The sequence below is a fragment of the Elgaria multicarinata genome, chromosome 4 (genome assembly GCF_023053635.1).
Source record: "Elgaria multicarinata webbii isolate HBS135686 ecotype San Diego chromosome 4, rElgMul1.1.pri, whole genome shotgun sequence".
NCBI lineage: Eukaryota > Metazoa > Chordata > Lepidosauria > Squamata > Anguidae > Elgaria > Elgaria multicarinata.
In genome coordinates, this window is record NC_086174.1 from 23,819,420 (window position 1) to 23,837,044 (window position 17,625).

The 17,625-nt window shown below is 45.4% G+C and overlaps 1 protein-coding gene across 1 annotated transcript; it reads left to right on the plus strand.

Annotated features, from left to right (window-relative positions):
• Positions 1-1,345: 1,345 nt before the first annotated feature.
• LOC134398291 (GTP cyclohydrolase 1-like) lies at positions 1,346-16,034 on the plus strand. Its single transcript, XM_063125549.1, has 6 exons — positions 1,346-1,690; positions 8,987-9,096; positions 11,389-11,444; positions 12,693-12,724; positions 14,663-14,747; positions 15,676-16,034. The coding sequence occupies exons 1-6, from the start codon at positions 1,348-1,350 to the stop codon at positions 15,800-15,802; spliced, it is 753 nt and encodes a 250-aa protein (XP_062981619.1). The 5' UTR covers positions 1,346-1,347; the 3' UTR covers positions 15,803-16,034.
• Positions 16,035-17,625: the final 1,591 nt, after the last annotated feature.

Here is a 17,625-nt window from a genome sequence, read left to right on the forward strand (position 1 = left end):
TAAAGATAAAGGAGTGCTGAACTTGATGTGGGTCTAGGGTTCAGCACCTTGTATAGCTCCTTTAGAGTTTGGACTGGTTCTGACGAAAACCCGAATTCAGTCACAGCCCCACTAAAATCGAAGGCACCAGCCTCCTTTTCATACGGTCACCCTAGGCAGGTGTGACCATGCCCACTTCACGTCATCTAGCCTGTGGAAGGCTTGGGGGGATGGTGGGTCATCCTGCACTGCTAGTATATACAGTACTATCCATTAGTCCTTTGTAGAGTAGACCCATTGAAATGAATGGAAATTTATTTGTAACTAACTTAAGTCTCATTCATTTCAATAAGTCTACTCTACATAGGATTAACATCGGATACCACCGTAACATATTTATTGAAAGGTTTCAGTTCTAAAATATTGTTCACAGGTGTCTCCACCACAGCCCACTGCTTTGGCACTGGGGCCGTTCAGGCTTTCATAGTGGAGGCTGGTGCCTTCGATTTTAGTGGGGCTGTGACTGAATTCGGGTTTTGGTCAGAAACAGTCCAAACTCTAAAGGAGCTATCCAAGGTGCTGGACCCTAGACCCAAATCGGGTTCAGCACTACGGTCTTTTAGAACCGTAGTGCTGGTTCTGAGTAATACCCAGAATCCAATCACAGCCCCACTAAAATCGGAGCCACCAGCCTCCACCGTGCTTTCCCCCCAGACCCGGGGATATTGCGACGCTGGGCCTGGACGGCACAGCCTTGCGCGCCTTGCCCGCGGGCGCCGTGACTAACGCTCGCGTCCCAGGCTTATCTCCTCCGATTACGGCGAGCCGGAGCGGGGAGGGGGGGTCCCTCCAGGTGACAAAGGGCGCCTCAGTGAAGCTCGCCCAGCTGACAGTCCCAAGACGTCGCCTCCCGACGGGGGTGGGGGAGGCCGAGCGCCCTGATAAATAGCACATGGCCCGGCCAGGCCGCCTCCTGCATCCTCGGGCTCGACGGGGCGGGGCGGCCGGTGGCGCGCCACTTGCAAGCTGCAGGAGACGGAGAAGCCGCCAGTGTCCCTCGCTTCCCCCTTCCTGGCTTTGCCGCCCCCTCCCCAGGTCAGCAATCCGTTGCACGCCGGCAGAAGGTGGCGCAGCCTCCCCGGCAGCAAGCCAGCGCCCTCGGGACTCTCGGCCACGTGCCCGCAAGAGGAGCCGCTCCGGACCACGCGCCGTCAGCGGCGGGCGCCCCAGGCCCAAATTGCCCGGTCGCTCGGCTAGACCTCTCCGGCCAGCTGCAGTCGCGCCGGAGCCCCCCTCTCGCCGGCCGCGCACCTTCACCCCAGCCTTTGCGTCCTCTTTGCGCGCGGCCCCCGTCGCACGTGCTTGGCGATGGAGCCCCCGGAGCGGGATTTGCCCTGCTACCAGAACGGCGACTTGCTTCCCGGCCACCTCCTCAAGGGCTTGGGCGAGCTGCAAAGCGGCGGCGGCGGCGAGACGCGGCGGCAGGCACTGAGCAAGCGCCACCGCCATCCCCCGCTGGAGGAGAGGGGCAGCCGGGATGGGGAACCCGGCGAGGAAGAGAGGGACGGGTTGCCCGCTTTGGAGACCGCCTACGCCACCATCCTGCAAGGGCTGGGCGAGGACCCGGGCAGGCAAGGGCTTCTGCTCACACCTCGTAGGGCGGCCAGAGCCATGCAGTTTCTCACCAAAGGCTACCAAGAAACCGTTGAAGGTGAGTCTTCCCCGTTCCCCCTTTCCCAGGCCTCCAATCCATGAACTTAAAATAAATAAAACAAACAAACAAATCACCTCACTCCATCATCAAAAAGTGCATCCGCCCAACTACTGCCTTTATTTATTTTTTTATTTACAGTATTTATATACTGTAAATATATAAATCCAAAAATAAAGGCCGCTCTGTTGGCCATATGAAGTATTCCACAATCCATATTAGTACAAAACCTTTATTAGGCCATGGCAATGTGCAAACTTTCCAGGGGGCTGTCTGTACGCGCTCAAAGCCTGATGATGGCTGCGGATCTGTGGCTGCGTCAGTTATATGAGGCAGCCACAGATTTGCAGTCACTGCGGGGCTTTTCCATGAAGCTGGGCTGTAGAAAAGTCGGGTGCTTACCCCGGCTTTTTCAGTTGGACTGAGGTCACCCCTGCACTTCCACTCTTTGACCTCGCTCCATGGCTGATATGGGGGGGTGGTCCTAGTGGATGGCGAGCAGTGATTGGTCGCTGGAAGCCACGAAGAGGGGGGGGGTCAGATGTCTACTGGAAATCCCGCACTTCTTTCTTGGCTTGGGGATTACCTGACGCCACCCCGCGTAAGCGAAACCACGGGGTTTAGGGGGAACACGGTGCCAACTCAGCGCCATCACCATGAAGACAGCCCCCAGATCTCTTCATCAGGCAAGATTTTAGAAAAAAGAGGTTGGGGGTTGTGTGTCTTACAACTCTGACTATGCAGGCATCATGACTTCAGCATCAAGCCATCCCTACCACTCCACACCACACCTGCTTTTTGTAACATCTTGCCTGATCAAGAGACCTGGAAATATCAAAAGCTTGCAAATTTTGGGTGAACTGGCTTAACAAAGGTATTACACACTAATGTGGATTTTGGAATTTGTAAGGCATAACTGTTTTTAACTAAAATATCCAGTCATACTGGATTAAAAAAAATATGGAAGATTTCTTGAGCCTATTATTTGCGTATGAAATATCACCTGTTGTTCAAGCTACCTTGAAGGATCTTTGGTGTTCTCAAGGTTGTTTCTTAAGACAGAATTTGCCAGAACTAACTGAAAGATTTACATTTAGGGGATAGAAGCTCCAGTTGAACTCAATGGAACTTCCTTAAATCCAGGTAAAGAGGACTGGGCACACACTGATGTGTAAACTTAATTTTAAACCTTTTCCCCCAGTTCACCTTCTGGCTTTCATTTGTTCCTCAAGAAGAGCCTTGCAAGAAACTAAAGTCTTGCATTTTATTTTACTTATGGAAATCAATTCAAAACGTCTACTACTACTATCTAGCATTTATATAGCACACTCAGTGGAGGCTGCTGGCTCCAAAGCCAGTGTGGCAACAAATCCACTCCGGGTTTTGGCTAGGACCAATCAAAACACTAAAGGAGCTATCCAAGGTGCTTTCTGAACCTTGCATAGCTCCTTTAGCATTCTGATTGAAACCGGAGTGGATTCACCACCACCCTGGCATTGGAGCTTAAATTGAGCACAGTTCAGGTTTTTTTCTTTGCACCCCCTCTCCCTTTGCCAATATTTGATGGACTTACTTTTTTTAAGAGGGAAAGGGATGATCCAGCTAAAGTGGAACATTTCCCCCACTTAAAGAGCAAATACAATAAGAAAAAAAAATGTTCCCATCTAAGTTTATATTTACAAAGTGCTGATTCCAATAAAAAAAAATAACATGTCTATTTACAACAAAATCCTATGTCCTGTTGAGTTCAGTGGAATTTACTCCTAGGTACATGTGTATAGGATTGCAACTTTATTTGTCAAATGATGAGATCTAATACATCTGTGAATAGCACCCATCCGTTTGTCCATTTCTACCAAATCGGAAACTTCAGGAACTATTCCTGGGTTTTAGGCAAGCAAGATTTTTTTCCCAATAATGTGCAATATTGCAAAAAATATACATAAGAAAAAAGATAACATACTTGGGATACTGGAGAAAGAAAAATGACATCTAAAACGACATTTAAAAACAAACAAAAAACCACCCCTCCTCATAATCACAACATGGGGGGGGGAACCTGTATGGTTGTACCTTATCTTCAAAATTGTTCCAAAAGTAATAAACAGCTATGAACTGATTTCTAAAATAACTTATCAAAAAATAAATTAAGTTCTTTAAGAAAGCAACCCAGAAAGAGAACCCATGGCTTGTTGTTGGGTTGTAAATTCTGGATTATTTAAACTGTGGGTTGCTGTTATGTGTGAAACCAGAACCTGGGTTTGTTCATGGGTTGTTACTTTGTGGTAAAAGAAAAACCCAGCTTCTCTACATGCCAGTACTACAGTGCTGCAAAAACATTTTGGGATACAGGGAGGGAGGGGTGAAGGAGGAAAGAAACAAACAACCTAGGAATTGAAAACAGACAAACAAACCATGGTTTGTTCAATCATCTACCAAGCAAACCCTGGGTAGACCATCAAACCATGGGATAAATAAACCATGTCGGTTGTGAAAAAGGTGATTTAGGTATCATTACAAACAGGAATTGAAAACAAAACTGCCAATATTGTATTTCTTCTGACCACACTGTGTACACTTCTGCTTGCTGCAACTCAAAACTGGTATTGTAGAGCTGGAAAAGCTACAAAGAAGGGCAACCAAAATGATCAGTGAAGAAGAGACTTAACATTTTAGGCCTTTAAATTTAAGAAAAAGCGAAGAAAAGGGCGGAGGGACATGATCGAGATGGATCAAATTATGCATGGTGTGGAGAAAGTGGACAGAGGGAAGTTTTTCTTCCTCTCTCTAATACTAGAACACAGGATTGTCCAATGATGCTGAAAATTCCAGAGAGTTAAAAGGAAATACTTCTTCACACAGTGCCTAGTTAAGCAAAGTCTGTCTTTCCCAAACTGGTATCCTTTTGGACCACAACTCCCATAATCCCTGACCATTGGATGTGGTAGCTGGGGCTAATGGGAAATGCAGTCCAAAACATCTGGAGGGCACCAGGACAGGGAAGGCTGAACTATGGAATTCACTACCACAAGATGTAATTGCGGTGGCTGCCAACATGGACAACTTGAAAAGGGAAATAGACAAATGTACAGAGGATTTGTACATTTGTACAAGAGCGTTCCAGCATGCCTGGAACGCTCTTCCAGAACATTTGCGAACTACAAGTTCAATCGCAGCTTTTAAAGCTCAGCTAAAAACTTTTCTTTTTTCTAAAGCTTTTAAAACTTGATTTTGATCTGACTTTTATACTGTTAGTTTTCCCCTTCTTATTGTTTTATTATGATTTTATTAGAATGTAAGCCTATGTGGCAGGGTTTTGCTATTGTATTGTTTTACTCTGTACAGCACCATGTACATTGATGGTGCTATATAAATAATAATAATAATAATAATAATAATAATAATGATGATGATGATGATAAGGCTATCAATGGCTACCAGTTGATGGCTGCATATACCTCCAGGATCGGATGGAGCATGTGTCTGAATACCAGTTGCTAGGGAACACAAGTGGGATGGTGTCATCGTCTCCAAGTCCTACTTGTTGGCTTCCTGTAGGTATCCGGTTGGCCACTCTGAACAGAATGCTGGGCTAGATGGACCTTGGTCTCATCCAGCATGGTTCTTCTTATGTTCTTATGTTGGGTTTTCCAATAAACCACTATGCATATCTGTACAACTGCAAGTAAGTTAGTTAGTTAGTTAGTTATGTGCCTTCAAATGGACCTACGATTCAGCGACCTCCAGTTGCATCTGTTGTAAACCATGCTCTTCAGATCTTGTAACTTCTTGTCCACATCTTCCTTCATGGAGTCAATCCATCTCTTGTTTGGTCTTCCTCTCTTCTTTCTACACTCTGCTTTTCCTAGCATTATTGTTTTTTCCTAATGAGTCATTTTTCTCATTACATGTCCAAAGTAAGATAGTCTTATTATTATTAAGGCGGTCCTTCAAATATTTTGGTCTCAAACTGTTTAGAGCTTAGTAGTTGTAATTCAGGAGACTGCAAGTGTGTCATGTTCTCAACTATATTGCACTCATGTCCTCTTGTGGGCTTCCCTTAGGTAACTGGTTGGCGAGTTTGGGAACAGAATGCTAGATCTTTGGTCTGTTCCAGCATGGCTCTTCTTATGTTCTCCTTCTGTCTGACCCTGGCTCACAACGTGCTTTTTAGCCCAGACTGAAAGCCACATGAGAGTCATGTTGGTGTTCATGATTACAGAAGCAAGGAAGTGTGAAATGATTTGTAATGAATGAATGGAATAAGGGTATGATTTTGTATCCTGTCCAACCAGAAATCAAGTGATATTATGCTGGGAATCAATTTTATGCCCTTCCTCTAAATTTAGTATTTGAATCTTTATGTGGGTTTACACTTAGGAACATGCCTTATAAAAGCTCAGACTGCTGGTCCATGTAGCTCAGTTTTTCCTCCTCTGATGGACAGAAGCTCTCCAGGGTTTCAGGGTGGAGGAGGTCTTTCCCCATCACCTGCTACCTGATCCTTTTTAACTGGAGAAGCCAGTGTCACTTGAAATCATCTGTAGGGAAAGCAGATTTCCTACCACTGAGCTGCAGTCCCTCACTTAAGGATGCAATCCTACGGACTGCACCCTCGTTGCTCAGAAGCCCCAAAACCGGTGGCCACTGAGATTCCTGTGCCCTGCCAGACTGCATTCGGCAGGGTCTGTATTTTCACCTGAGGGGCTTTTTAGCCCATCTAGTGAAGACACTTTGGAGGAGGAGGAGGGAAGGAAGCTCAGGATAAATTGTAGCCTAGCCTCCTCCCCTCCCCACCCACTGGAATGCCCCCTTTATCCCATCTCCAAAGTCAATTCTCCAACTTTGGAGAGGCAGCTGTGATGGTTCTCTCCATGTCAGCTGCAAGAAGAGTCAGATCTCCATCTCTCCCTTCTTAAATTGGGTACTTTTGGACAAGAGAAAACAGATTGGACTTGGGTCTTGGTGTACAACCTTTTTCAGCCATGGACATTTCTTTCCTAATTGAAGCAAATAGGACTGTGCCAAATGTTGTATTGTTTTATTTTGGGAAATAAAAATACTGGTTTGGATAGGCAGAAATAGTTCCTGAGAAAGCCCTAAATTACACAGTTGTTTTCCTTTGTGTGTGTTCTTGTTCACTGCCATTCCCCCCCCACCCCCCGCTTAGCTGCTGCTTCAATGATATTTCTTCCTGGGAATTGTGAAAGGACTGATTCTAGTCAACAGGGGATGTGATGGCAATGTTTATGTAGCTTGATCGGAATTGGCTGCATGGTGATGTCACTTGATTGAAGCCCCCTCCCTCAAAAATTCACAAAATGGGGTGATTTTTTGTGCCCCGCTTTTGGTGTGGCTGGCTGTGGATGTTGGGAATTATAGTCCGACACATCTGGAGGGCACTAGGTTGGAGAAGGGTAAATTAAGATGAGAATAGGCTTCATAGATAGACATGGGTACCTAAACAAACAAGCAAGCAGAAACGTCATATTTCTTTCAGTAGATAGCAAAATACAAAATCTGCTTTCCCCCCTCATTGTTGTATTCTGATGGTTACTACCTGATAGTGTAGATAATACAATAGTAATACAACTCATCAGGTACATCAATTCCATAGAATTTCCCTTAATGATAAAACTAAAAAAAAAAGGTGTGCATTCTTTCCAATACAATTGACCCAGCAAGTAATATCACTTTAGCTACTTTATATCTCAATCCTTTACCATTGACCCTCTTGGGACACAGTAAACATAAATTCTTCTGGCCATTTCATTTCAGTACGACATTAATCTCTGATTATAGTAATCAGCTTCTCATTTCCTTTCTTTAATTGCTGCCCAGATTGGAGCAGGTTGATTAGAAATCCTTTTAAACCATTGCCTTGTTCCAGGGCTACCAGATTATTTCTATAATGCTTTCATTCAGCACCAGCTGGGATTTGGGGATGGGGGAGCTGTTGTATGAATGAACAAGGTTTATAGCTCAGTGGAAGCTGAATGTTTACTTACATATGGCATGCTGGACCTCCATGTCCACCTTTTAACATAGAAATACAGTCCTTGTTATAAGGGTATTTGAACCAGATGTTGTTGGACTTCACTTCCCATCAGCCTCAATCAATCTGGCCAGTGATGAGGGATAATGGGAGTAATAGTTTATCTAGGGTGACCATATAGAAAGGAGGACAGGGCTCCTGGATCTTTAACAGTTGTATAGAAAAGAAATTCCAGCAGGTGTCATTTCTTTTGCATGCAGCACCTGGTGAAATTTCCTCTTCACCACAAAGTTGCAGGAGCCCTACCTTCTTGGCCAGATACAAAAGTGTAATTTGTATGCATGCAGCACCTGCTAAAATTCCCTTTTCTACACAGCTGTTAAAGATACTCCTTTCCATATGGTCACTGCCACGACACAGGCTCTGAACACCAGAACACTACTCCCTGCTCAAGCCAAGCACCACCGCTTGACATGCCTGAGGCGAGGGATAAAAACCACCTTCCTCCAAACTATGTGGAGAAAGGGGTTAAATGGAGAAGGATTTCAATAATAAAATAATACACTGTGAGTTATATGTGCTGAGGTGAATTATTGTTTAAAATAAAACCTTTAAAAACCTTTTTGAAACCTTTCATCCAATCCTTTCACCCATTCACATACGCGCTTTCCTTTCACTCATACAATCACTCTTGAGCTTTCTTTATTATCAGTATTGTTTAATATACATTAACTATGTGCACACCACACTCCAAAGACACCACTCTCTACACCCAACCTCAAATTCTCCAGACCCAAGTACTCTAAACACAGAGAGCGCTAAAGACTCTAAGAGTACCTAAAAAATCTCCCCCAATCCCCTCAATCATTCCCTTATATATCACTCCTCCCCCTCCCCAGACATTCTAACTCCACCCACTCAGGCCAACATTCTAAAAACCACAGACTTACAAACTGCAGATATACATTTGGGAACTGACTTGTGGGGTGTAATGCCAAAGTCACCCTATAATATTCAAGAATTGAGCTGGATGGAAAAAAAACTTTCCTTCCCCATTCCATCTTCTATGAATAGCTTCCATGTTGTCTTTTATTTTATTATTATTAAAATAATAGTATTATTTTCTCTTCTGGAAGGCCTACCCAGTGGGATTTTAGGATATTTTAATAATGTGTATTATGTTTTTAATCAATTTTATGTATTTATACTTATTGTTGTATCCAAACGGTGAGGCGGGTAAGAAATAACGTTGTTGTTGTTGTTGTTATTATTATTATTATTATTATTATTATTATTTTCAGATATACTCAATGATGCGGTTTTTGACGAGGACCATGATGAGATGGTGATTGTGAAGGACATTGATATGTTCTCCCTTTGTGAACATCACTTGGTACCTTTCTTTGGCAAGGTATTGACCGCCTGACATATTTGATGGTCTGAGCCAGTGTCCTCGGCCCAAATGGATGGGGGTCAGGATTTGGGATGTTTGAGACTGGGGAAAACCTCACCACCACCACTACCACCACCACCAGCCATGGCTTCATCACAAGCAGGCCCAGAAGTTTGGCTGGGCAGAATCCAGTTGGCTGTCCTGAAGTACCCCATAGACTATAAAACGTCCCTCTCATTGGGAAATGGGCCTCAATACTCCTTGTGCTGCATCCTCCAAGGAGAAGGGCACCCTGGGGAATTCTAAGAATTAGTGGAAAGAACCATCATTCAGTGGTAGAGCCCATGTTTTTGCCGTGGATGCAGAAAGCTCCAGCTTCAATCATTTACAGGTAGGGCTATGAAAGTCTTCTGTCTAAAACCCTGGGGAGGCTGCAGTTTGTCAGCATAGACCAGCCTTCCCCCAGCCTGGTGCCCTCCAGATGTGTTTGACAGTAACTCAGGTCATCCCCAGCAACCATGACCATTCTGGTTGGTGGTGATGAGAACTGTAGTCCAATACGGGGCATCAAAACAGACCTTTACATCTTTGTCTTTTTTTCATTTTTACTCTAGTGTAGATACAGGGGACCCAATCTGGATTGCAAACCTAGCATGCATGTGTGGGAGTAGTGGTAAGGGGTCTTTTAACATCTGAATCAGGCCTTCTTTAGAGTAACTTCAGGGTAAAAATGAAAAAATGTAGAAGACATAGTTGCCAGACACATATTTAAAGTACTGGCTGGATCCACACTTAACGCTAATGGCTCACGTTCAGGAGTGACAGGCATCCTCCACCCCATGATCAATAAAGTACCCACTCAAGTACCCACCCTCTGCAGTGGGGGTAAGGGCCCACAGAGTGGCGTACTGTGTTGTGTGAGGGGTGTTCCTTGGATAAATCCCAGCATTCTGTTGAAAAAAAAGAAAAGTGGTGACCATGGGAACTTCCAGTGACTCTCTAGCACGCATGGCCAAATCCTGTGGTCACCATCGCATGGCTCCAGCTGGCTGCCGTGACCTGTGGGGTGACCATAGGGAAAGGAGGATGGGGCTCCTGTATCATTAACAGTTGTTTAAAAAAGGGAATTTCAGCAGGTGTCCTTTGTATGCAGTTAAAGCTGCAGGAGCCCTGCCCTCTCTTGTATCTGGCCACTCTTTCCTATACGGGAGCCCTGTCCTCCTTTTCATATGGTCACCCTAATGTCCTGATTCCTGCAGCGGTGGCCGCAGGGATCCACAGCCGTGGAAGCACAATGAAGGAACCACGGTGCAGGGATGGGTGAGGAAACCATGCTGCTCTGCGTGGTTGTGTGAGCATCATGCACATTGTGGTTTTCTTAGCGCTCCCTTCAGTGTAGTCCCCCTACCTCCCTATCCCCACCGTGATCATGTGAATAGGCCCAATGCCTGTTTTGGCCCTGAGCCAGATGGACCAGAAGTCTGACTTGGGATAAGGCCCTTGTCTAGGAAGCTACAAATTCTCTGTAGTTCAGAGTTCTTTGGATGACTTCTAGTCCGCTCTACTCACTGGATTGTAGTGAGCTGCAGGCATCCCAACAAAAGCGAGGAACTGTTTTTTGTTTGGTTAGATTTAATACCTTGTTGGTTTCTTTCTGAGGTGACAAATTTTGCCTCTAAGGCCACCAAGAATCCCCAGAGAAGCTCATCTTAATAAAAGCAATAGAGGTTGAATTGTTTTGGGATTCAAGGAAGGATTCCCAAGTGCTTTGGGAAGAAGGTTCTTTCGATTGTACTTGCCCTTAGAGTCCAATGAGACAGGCAGACTGTGGTGCTGAAACCAACGCAAATCCCTAATTCCCTTTGAAGTAAGTGGGATGTTATCCAGGATTCAGAACTGCAGTTTTAGTGGCTAGGACATCCCTCTCCAACTTGGTATCCTCCAGATGGGATGGACTACAACTCCCAGCATCCCCAGCCAGCCACTCTCGGTTTGTCCTGTCTGGGAACAATGGGAGTTTGCAGTTCAATACATCTGGAGGACACCATGTTGAGGAAAGATAATTCATGAAGGGAGCAATCCCGTGCAATGTTTAGACAGTAAAAAAGTCCTACTACGTCCCACATTTGTGCAGCACGACTCAGGGGAAATCATGGCGAGATGAACCGCCCAGAGAGCTCCGGCTATTGGGCGGTATAGAAATGTAATAAATAAATAAATACATAAATAAAATGACATAAAGGCCATCATGTGAATCACAATTTTGAACATGTATTTTAATCGTCCTTTGTCTCTTGAACATATATGCAGGTGCACATTGGATACTTACCAAGGAAGAAAGTGGTTGGCTTAAGCAAACTTGCAAGGTTCGTATTATTCATTTTACATTCTTATAATTAACTCATGGAACTCACTGCCACAAGGTGTAGTGGTGGCCAGATAAAAGGAAGTACTTGATGATGTATTACATAGCTAAACTATGGCATAAACTATAGCAACAGCCACCAACTTGGATGATTTTAAAGGGGATTAGACAAATTCCTGGAGAATACAGCGATCAATGGCTATTAGTCACGATGGCTATATGTTATCTCCAGTATCAGAGACAATATGCTTATGTACAACAACTGCTGGGGAACATGGGTGTGTGTGTGTCGCTGTACTCATGTCCAGCTTGTGAGTTTCCTGCAGGCATCTGGTTGGCTGCATTGTGAAACAGGTTGTTGGACTAGATTGAACTTTGGTCTGATCCGACAAAGCTCTTATGTTTTTAAATCCATTTATGTACATCACTGGTCATTTACTTATTTGTAAAATCAGAGGTTAGATTTCCTGTTGGGAACAACCTTGTACATCCTGTGGGATGTTACTGTGGATGGTGGGATTATTTCTGCTTTGATCACATTTGTCTCCTGAGCATCCTCTGGGTCCAGGGTCAACAGCTGGCTGGCCACTGTGTGAACAGAGTGCTGGACTAGATAGACCCTTGGTCTGATCCACCAGGGCTCTTCTTATGTTCCTATGAAAGGACAGTATACAGGGGAGTATCCTCATTCTATGTTTTGCAACAAGTTGATGAAGTAAAGGGAAGTGTATTTTTGTTTGCTGTGCCTTGCCCAGGTCCACATTTTGTTATGTCAGGTGGCATGGTGATGACATAGTGCTGTTTCAGGGAATTCTGGGGGAACTAAAATGGCAGCCACCAGCTGGGAGGAGCTTGAGGGGATGCCAGTGGAATTGGAGCCTCAACACTCAAAAGAAGTTATATCACTTCTTTCGAAGTAGGATGCCAATGAGGCATATGTGAGGCAGGGGTGGCAAATGTGCAGTTCTCCAAATGTTGTTGAACTACAAATCCCATCTTCCATAGCCAGCATGGCCGATGGTGAAGGATAATGGGAGTTGCAGTCCAAGAACATCCGTAGGGCCATACATTCCCCAGCCTGAGGTACAGGCTTCTCAGCTGCAGTTTGGGATTGCCAATAAACAAGCTCACCTCTTCCCATCCTGCAGTTATGTTAACAATTGCTATTCTGCTGTGCAAGGTGGCTGACTTCGTTTTAAGGCCCTGCTGTTTATCTCCTTCTTACTGTGTCCCTCTTTTCTCCATCCAGAATTGTTGAAATGTTTAGCCGAAGGCTTCAAGGTTTGTACCCTTTCTGCTACTCGGCTTGCTTGTTACCTCCTATGGTTCACTCCGATGTCTCCTCTAAGAGTCACTCTACCACAGCCCCCCTCAACTTGCTGCCTTCCAGATGTTTTGGACTTCAACTCCCATTAACCCCAGGCAGCAGGGCAATATGGTCAGGAATTCTGGGAGTTATAATCTGGGGTGGGGGCATCAGATGGGGTCCAGCTGCTCTAAGATGTGAATTCCTGAACAGTGTGCCCTGCTGTGAGAAATAAATTACTTAAATGTTTTAAAGCTGGATCGGGTAGAGGACAAATTGGGATGCGCTGGTAATTCTCTTGGTTATTATTGGCCACGCTGGCTGGGAATGATGGCAGTTGCAGTCCCAACACATCTGGAAGGCATCAGGTTGGGGAACCTTCTCTGGATGATTTGCAGGGTATTAGATACACTTTAAAAAAAAAGATAGCAGAGAACAACCTCCCATTAGGTTGTTGAAAGGAAGAAAAGGGAAATCCTGGAGTGTGTTTGTATATGAAAGGATTGTGAGCTCAGTTCTAGTACTGAAAACCAATTCATAGGCTCAGCATGTGCTGTAAGGGAGCATTGTTCCTCGATTCTATGTTCACCATTCTGAGTCATTATTTTGCACTTGGTTCTGGCTGTTGGACCTCAGGATTCTCATGTAAAATGAAGTGTATGTATCCCCCCACCCCACACAACCCAGAGCCACTATTTTGCTTCTGGCTCTGGTCAGTGGGCCTTGCTATTCTAGTAAGAGTCAGGGTAGATCCCCAAAAAGTGAAGGCTGCCTACACCTGGTTTAATGCTCCTATGGGTCTCAGCCTGATTCATTGCACTTGCTGAATCTCTGTTGTGGGATCATTGTTTCAATCACTTCTGATTTGCCCTCCCTCTGAATTGGCTTTCCTGTTGTGTCTTGGTGCTTGTCCCTCTTCTTAGCTTGCTTCCTAATTAGGAAGGAGACCATGGACATCCAGAAAACAGGAGCTGGGCTCCTCAGAGGGAAAATTATTTGGAGGGCTATTGTGTGGGGTGGGGGTGGAATAGTAAAATAGGGTGACCATATGAAAAGGAGGGCAGGGCTCCTGTATCTTTAAGTTGTATTGAAAAGGGAATTTCAGCAGCTGTCATTTGTATATAAAGAACCTGGGTAAATTTCCTCTTCATTGCAACAGTTAAAGCTGCAGGTGCCCTGCTTTCTTTTAAATCTGGTCACTCTAGTATAGCTCCTGCAGCTTTAACTGTTGTGATGAAGAGGGAATTTCACCAGGTTCTCCATATGATGCCTGCTGAAATTCCCTTTTCAAGACAACTGTTAAAGATATAGGAGCCCTGCCCTCCTTTTCATATGGTCACCCTAAGTAAAACTCAATAGTTCTACTCCTGCCTGACAACCACCATTTTAGTTTCCCTTGAATATCCCAAAATGATGCTACGTCCTGTTGTTCCCCGGGAAATTCAAGTGGGGCAAATGGCAGCAGCCAGTAGAGTGTCCCTTTTTTAATCCACAGAATGCCCCTTGGGATGTTACCATGCCATGTCATCATGTCCTTCCAGGGCATTCAGGGAAAACTAAGATGGTGGCTGTCAGCTGGGAAGAGCCTTAGGGGAGCAACTAGTGGCCATTGCTTCCCATGCCCCAAATCATCCGTTCACAGCTGGCGCCCTCCAGATGTTTTGGACTACAAGTCCTATCATTCATGCTGGCTGGGAATGATGGGAGCTGCAGTCCAACACAAAAGGTTGCCCCAGATTCACCAGGGGGAGGCAGTTTTTCCCCTCCCCTTTGCCTGTGAAAGGTCCTCCAAATTCAGCTGAGAACTTTCAGCCCAGACTTAACTTACTCAAGTCTGAAAATAGTACTCCTTCTCCTTAAAATGCAGTGAGCCGCTGATTCAAGACCATGCCTTCCCCCACTTCTTTTTCTAGTCCAGGAGCGCCTTACCAAGCAGATTGCCTTGGCAATTACTGAAGTTCTGAAACCTGTTGGTGTAGCTGTCGTCATCGAAGCGTCGTAAGTTCGCTATTCTTTATTCAATTTAGGGTGCAATCCTGCTCATGTTTAGACAGAAAAAAGCCCCACAGCTCCCAGCATTCCCCAGCCAGCATTGGATGAAAATTCCTCCTAGTTTTCCCTGGGGTTGGTGGAAATAGATGGGTGGGATTGTCAGTGGGGAAGATATAAGGAGCTCCGTTCTCTCCTCACCCTCCTCCTGTCGCCCACCTCAAAATGGATGCCTCCACAGCTCCATTCCATGGGGAGGAAGGACACCCAAAAAGTATAAAGGAAGAGGAGAGGCTGAAAGAACTGGGCATGTTTATTCTGGAGAAGACAAGACTGAGGGGAGACATGATAGCACTCTTCAAAGACTTGAAAGGTTGTCACACAGAGGAGGGCCAGGATCTCTTCTCGATCCTCCCAGAGTGCAGGACACGGAATAATGGGCTCAAGTTACAGGGAGCCAGATTCCGGCTGGACATCAGGAAAAACTTCCTGACTGTTAGAGCAGAACGGCAATGGAACCAATTATGTATAGAGGTCATGGGCTCTCCCACACTAGAGGCATTCAAGAGGCAGCTGGACAGGTACGCTTTAAGGTAGATTCCTGCACTGAGCAGGGGGTTGAACTCGATGGCCTTATTGGCCCCTTCCAACTCTACTATTCTACGATTCTAAGACAACTTTAAGACAACTGAGATTGGGATACACCAACTGTGTTGTGGTTTTGAGCATGTCTTGGGCAGAAGAATCCTAATGTGTGTGTGGGAGCGGTGCCAACCAGGATGAGGACACCCCAACTTTGGATGGTCTTACTTTTACGTAGACATATTTGGGTTCTCCATTGCTGTTTGCAATGTGGCTGCTATTTTGGCATACATATTACTAGCTTATTCCGCTGACCTTCTGAGACTGAAAATACCTCTTTGAATGTTCTTGCCAGGCACATGTGCATGGTCATGAGGGGAGTTCAGAAAATGAGCAGCAGAACCGTCACCAGTGCCATGCTGGGAGTCTTGCGGGAAGATCCAAAAACCAGGGAGGAATTTCTCACCTTGATCAAGAATTAAACGGCAGCAGCTTGTGGCTCTGTGTGGGTTTGGATGCCACACTAAAAACCAATTGCTAAAATGTAATTGCCTTATGTGAGCCAGTTTTTCCAGAGCCTGTGTAGTAAAGGGGGGAAAAAGAAAGCAAGAACTGCATCACAGCTTTGTTCTCACTTCCGGGTAACACCTTAGAATGTTGTTAAACATTCACTTGGCAATGCAAGCACCTGGCTCCATTTTATAGAAAAGAAACCAGGCACTCTAGCTTAGGGGTGTACGAGAATTTAGTTTCTGTTCACAAATCGTGCGGACATGTTCTGTTCACAGAATGTGAGCAGGAGTGCTGCTTTTCGTGAAATGTTCGCAAATCCCCAAATTTGCGATCACATTCAAAAATGTCTATTTTGTTTTTTACAGTGCACTTTGAAATGCACATTTTTTTTAAATGCGCATTTTGGGGCTAGATCAGGGGTGCAAAACTTCCGGCCTATGGGCCAAATCTGGCCTTCCCCAATTTGCCACGCCCCCTTCCCCTAAGCACTATTTTTAAAAGACTACAAATGCTAGTCCTTCTCATGGATGTCATTAGAATATATATCTATGTTACAATCATGCTACAATTCCCTGGGAGTCTGGGGGAAATGAATGACTGTTCTGCTTTGCACACTTACTCAGGAGTAAACCCCTTTGAACTCACTTGGACTTCCAGGTAAAATATATTGGATTGTGCTGCATGTCTGTGATGTCGATTTGCCCATCAGACAGCCTTCCCCAACTTGATGCCAGCCAGATGGGTTGGACTTCAACTCCCAGCATCCCCCAGCCAGGCTTAGGGAGTTGGAGTCCCAACACATCTGGAGGGCACCAAGGAAGATCGCCGCCGCATTACACGATTTCTGCTCCCCTCCCCGCCACCCCCTCTTGCCCAAGTGGCTTGCAACTTTCGGTCTCCAGATCAGTAGGGCCAATCGTCAGGGACAATAGAGCTTGAAGTCCAACGTCTGCACAGTAGTAGCCCCAATGCAACTCTGCCCTCACAACTGCTGGAGCTCTGCCTCTGGAGACCCAAGTAGAGAAAGGGCCTACAGAAAATCCAGGCTCGACTGCCAATTTTCAGGCTGGGATATGTGCCCACAGCCCTACAACTGCATGGAGGGGAGGAACCACTCACGCACTATGCATTTGGATGCATGGTTCCTCGTCTACCTCAGGATGGGTGCATGGAACCCTTTTCTACCTGGTGGGTGCTAGCTGAGTTGCAGTGCCTGTATGTAGCCTTAATGTATGTAGCCTTAACGTAAGGGGCGGCAGGATCCCTAGGTCTGTAATCATCTGCACATTTACCGCGGATTAAGCTGCATTGCACACAGTACAACTTTTTTTCTGTGCATTTTTGCAACATTATGCTTATTGTGGTGTTTGAGCGAAACTTGTTTTTAATTGGAAATTCTTCTTTAATTCAGATGTTTAGCTAGAATCCTTGCTAAATGTCTCCCCACTCCCTTTGCAAAACTTTTTGGGCTATATGTCTTTATGCAATGTAAGTACTGTAAATGCTGCTGCATTATGCTCGAAGAACTGTAGAGCACAACTTGAAATGTGCCTTATAGAAATCTAGTGACTTGACATAATACCGAATGGGTTGGCATTTCCTTCAGAATATTCCTTTGTTAAATGGAAAGCTTCTGTCTCATAGATACGCTTTTTTTATAGTGTGCTTAATACAGCCGCCCCTACACCAGCTAGACGGGTCGGACTACAACTCCCATCACCCACAGCCAACAGGACCTTTGGCTGTGCTGGCTGGGGATGGTGGGAGCTGTAGTCCCAGCACACCTGGCAGG

Coding starts and splice junctions, on each gene's coding strand:
- LOC134398291 (XM_063125549.1), top strand. CDS start 1,348: ATGGAGCCCCCGGAGCGGGATTTGCCCTGCTACCAGAACGGCGACTTG. Junction 9,097..11,388: donor TGGTACCTTTCTTTGGCAAG/GTATTGACCGCC, acceptor ACATATATGCAG/GTGCACATTGGATACTTACC. Junction 14,748..15,675: donor GCTGTCGTCATCGAAGCGTC/GTAAGTTCGCTA, acceptor TGTTCTTGCCAG/GCACATGTGCATGGTCATGA.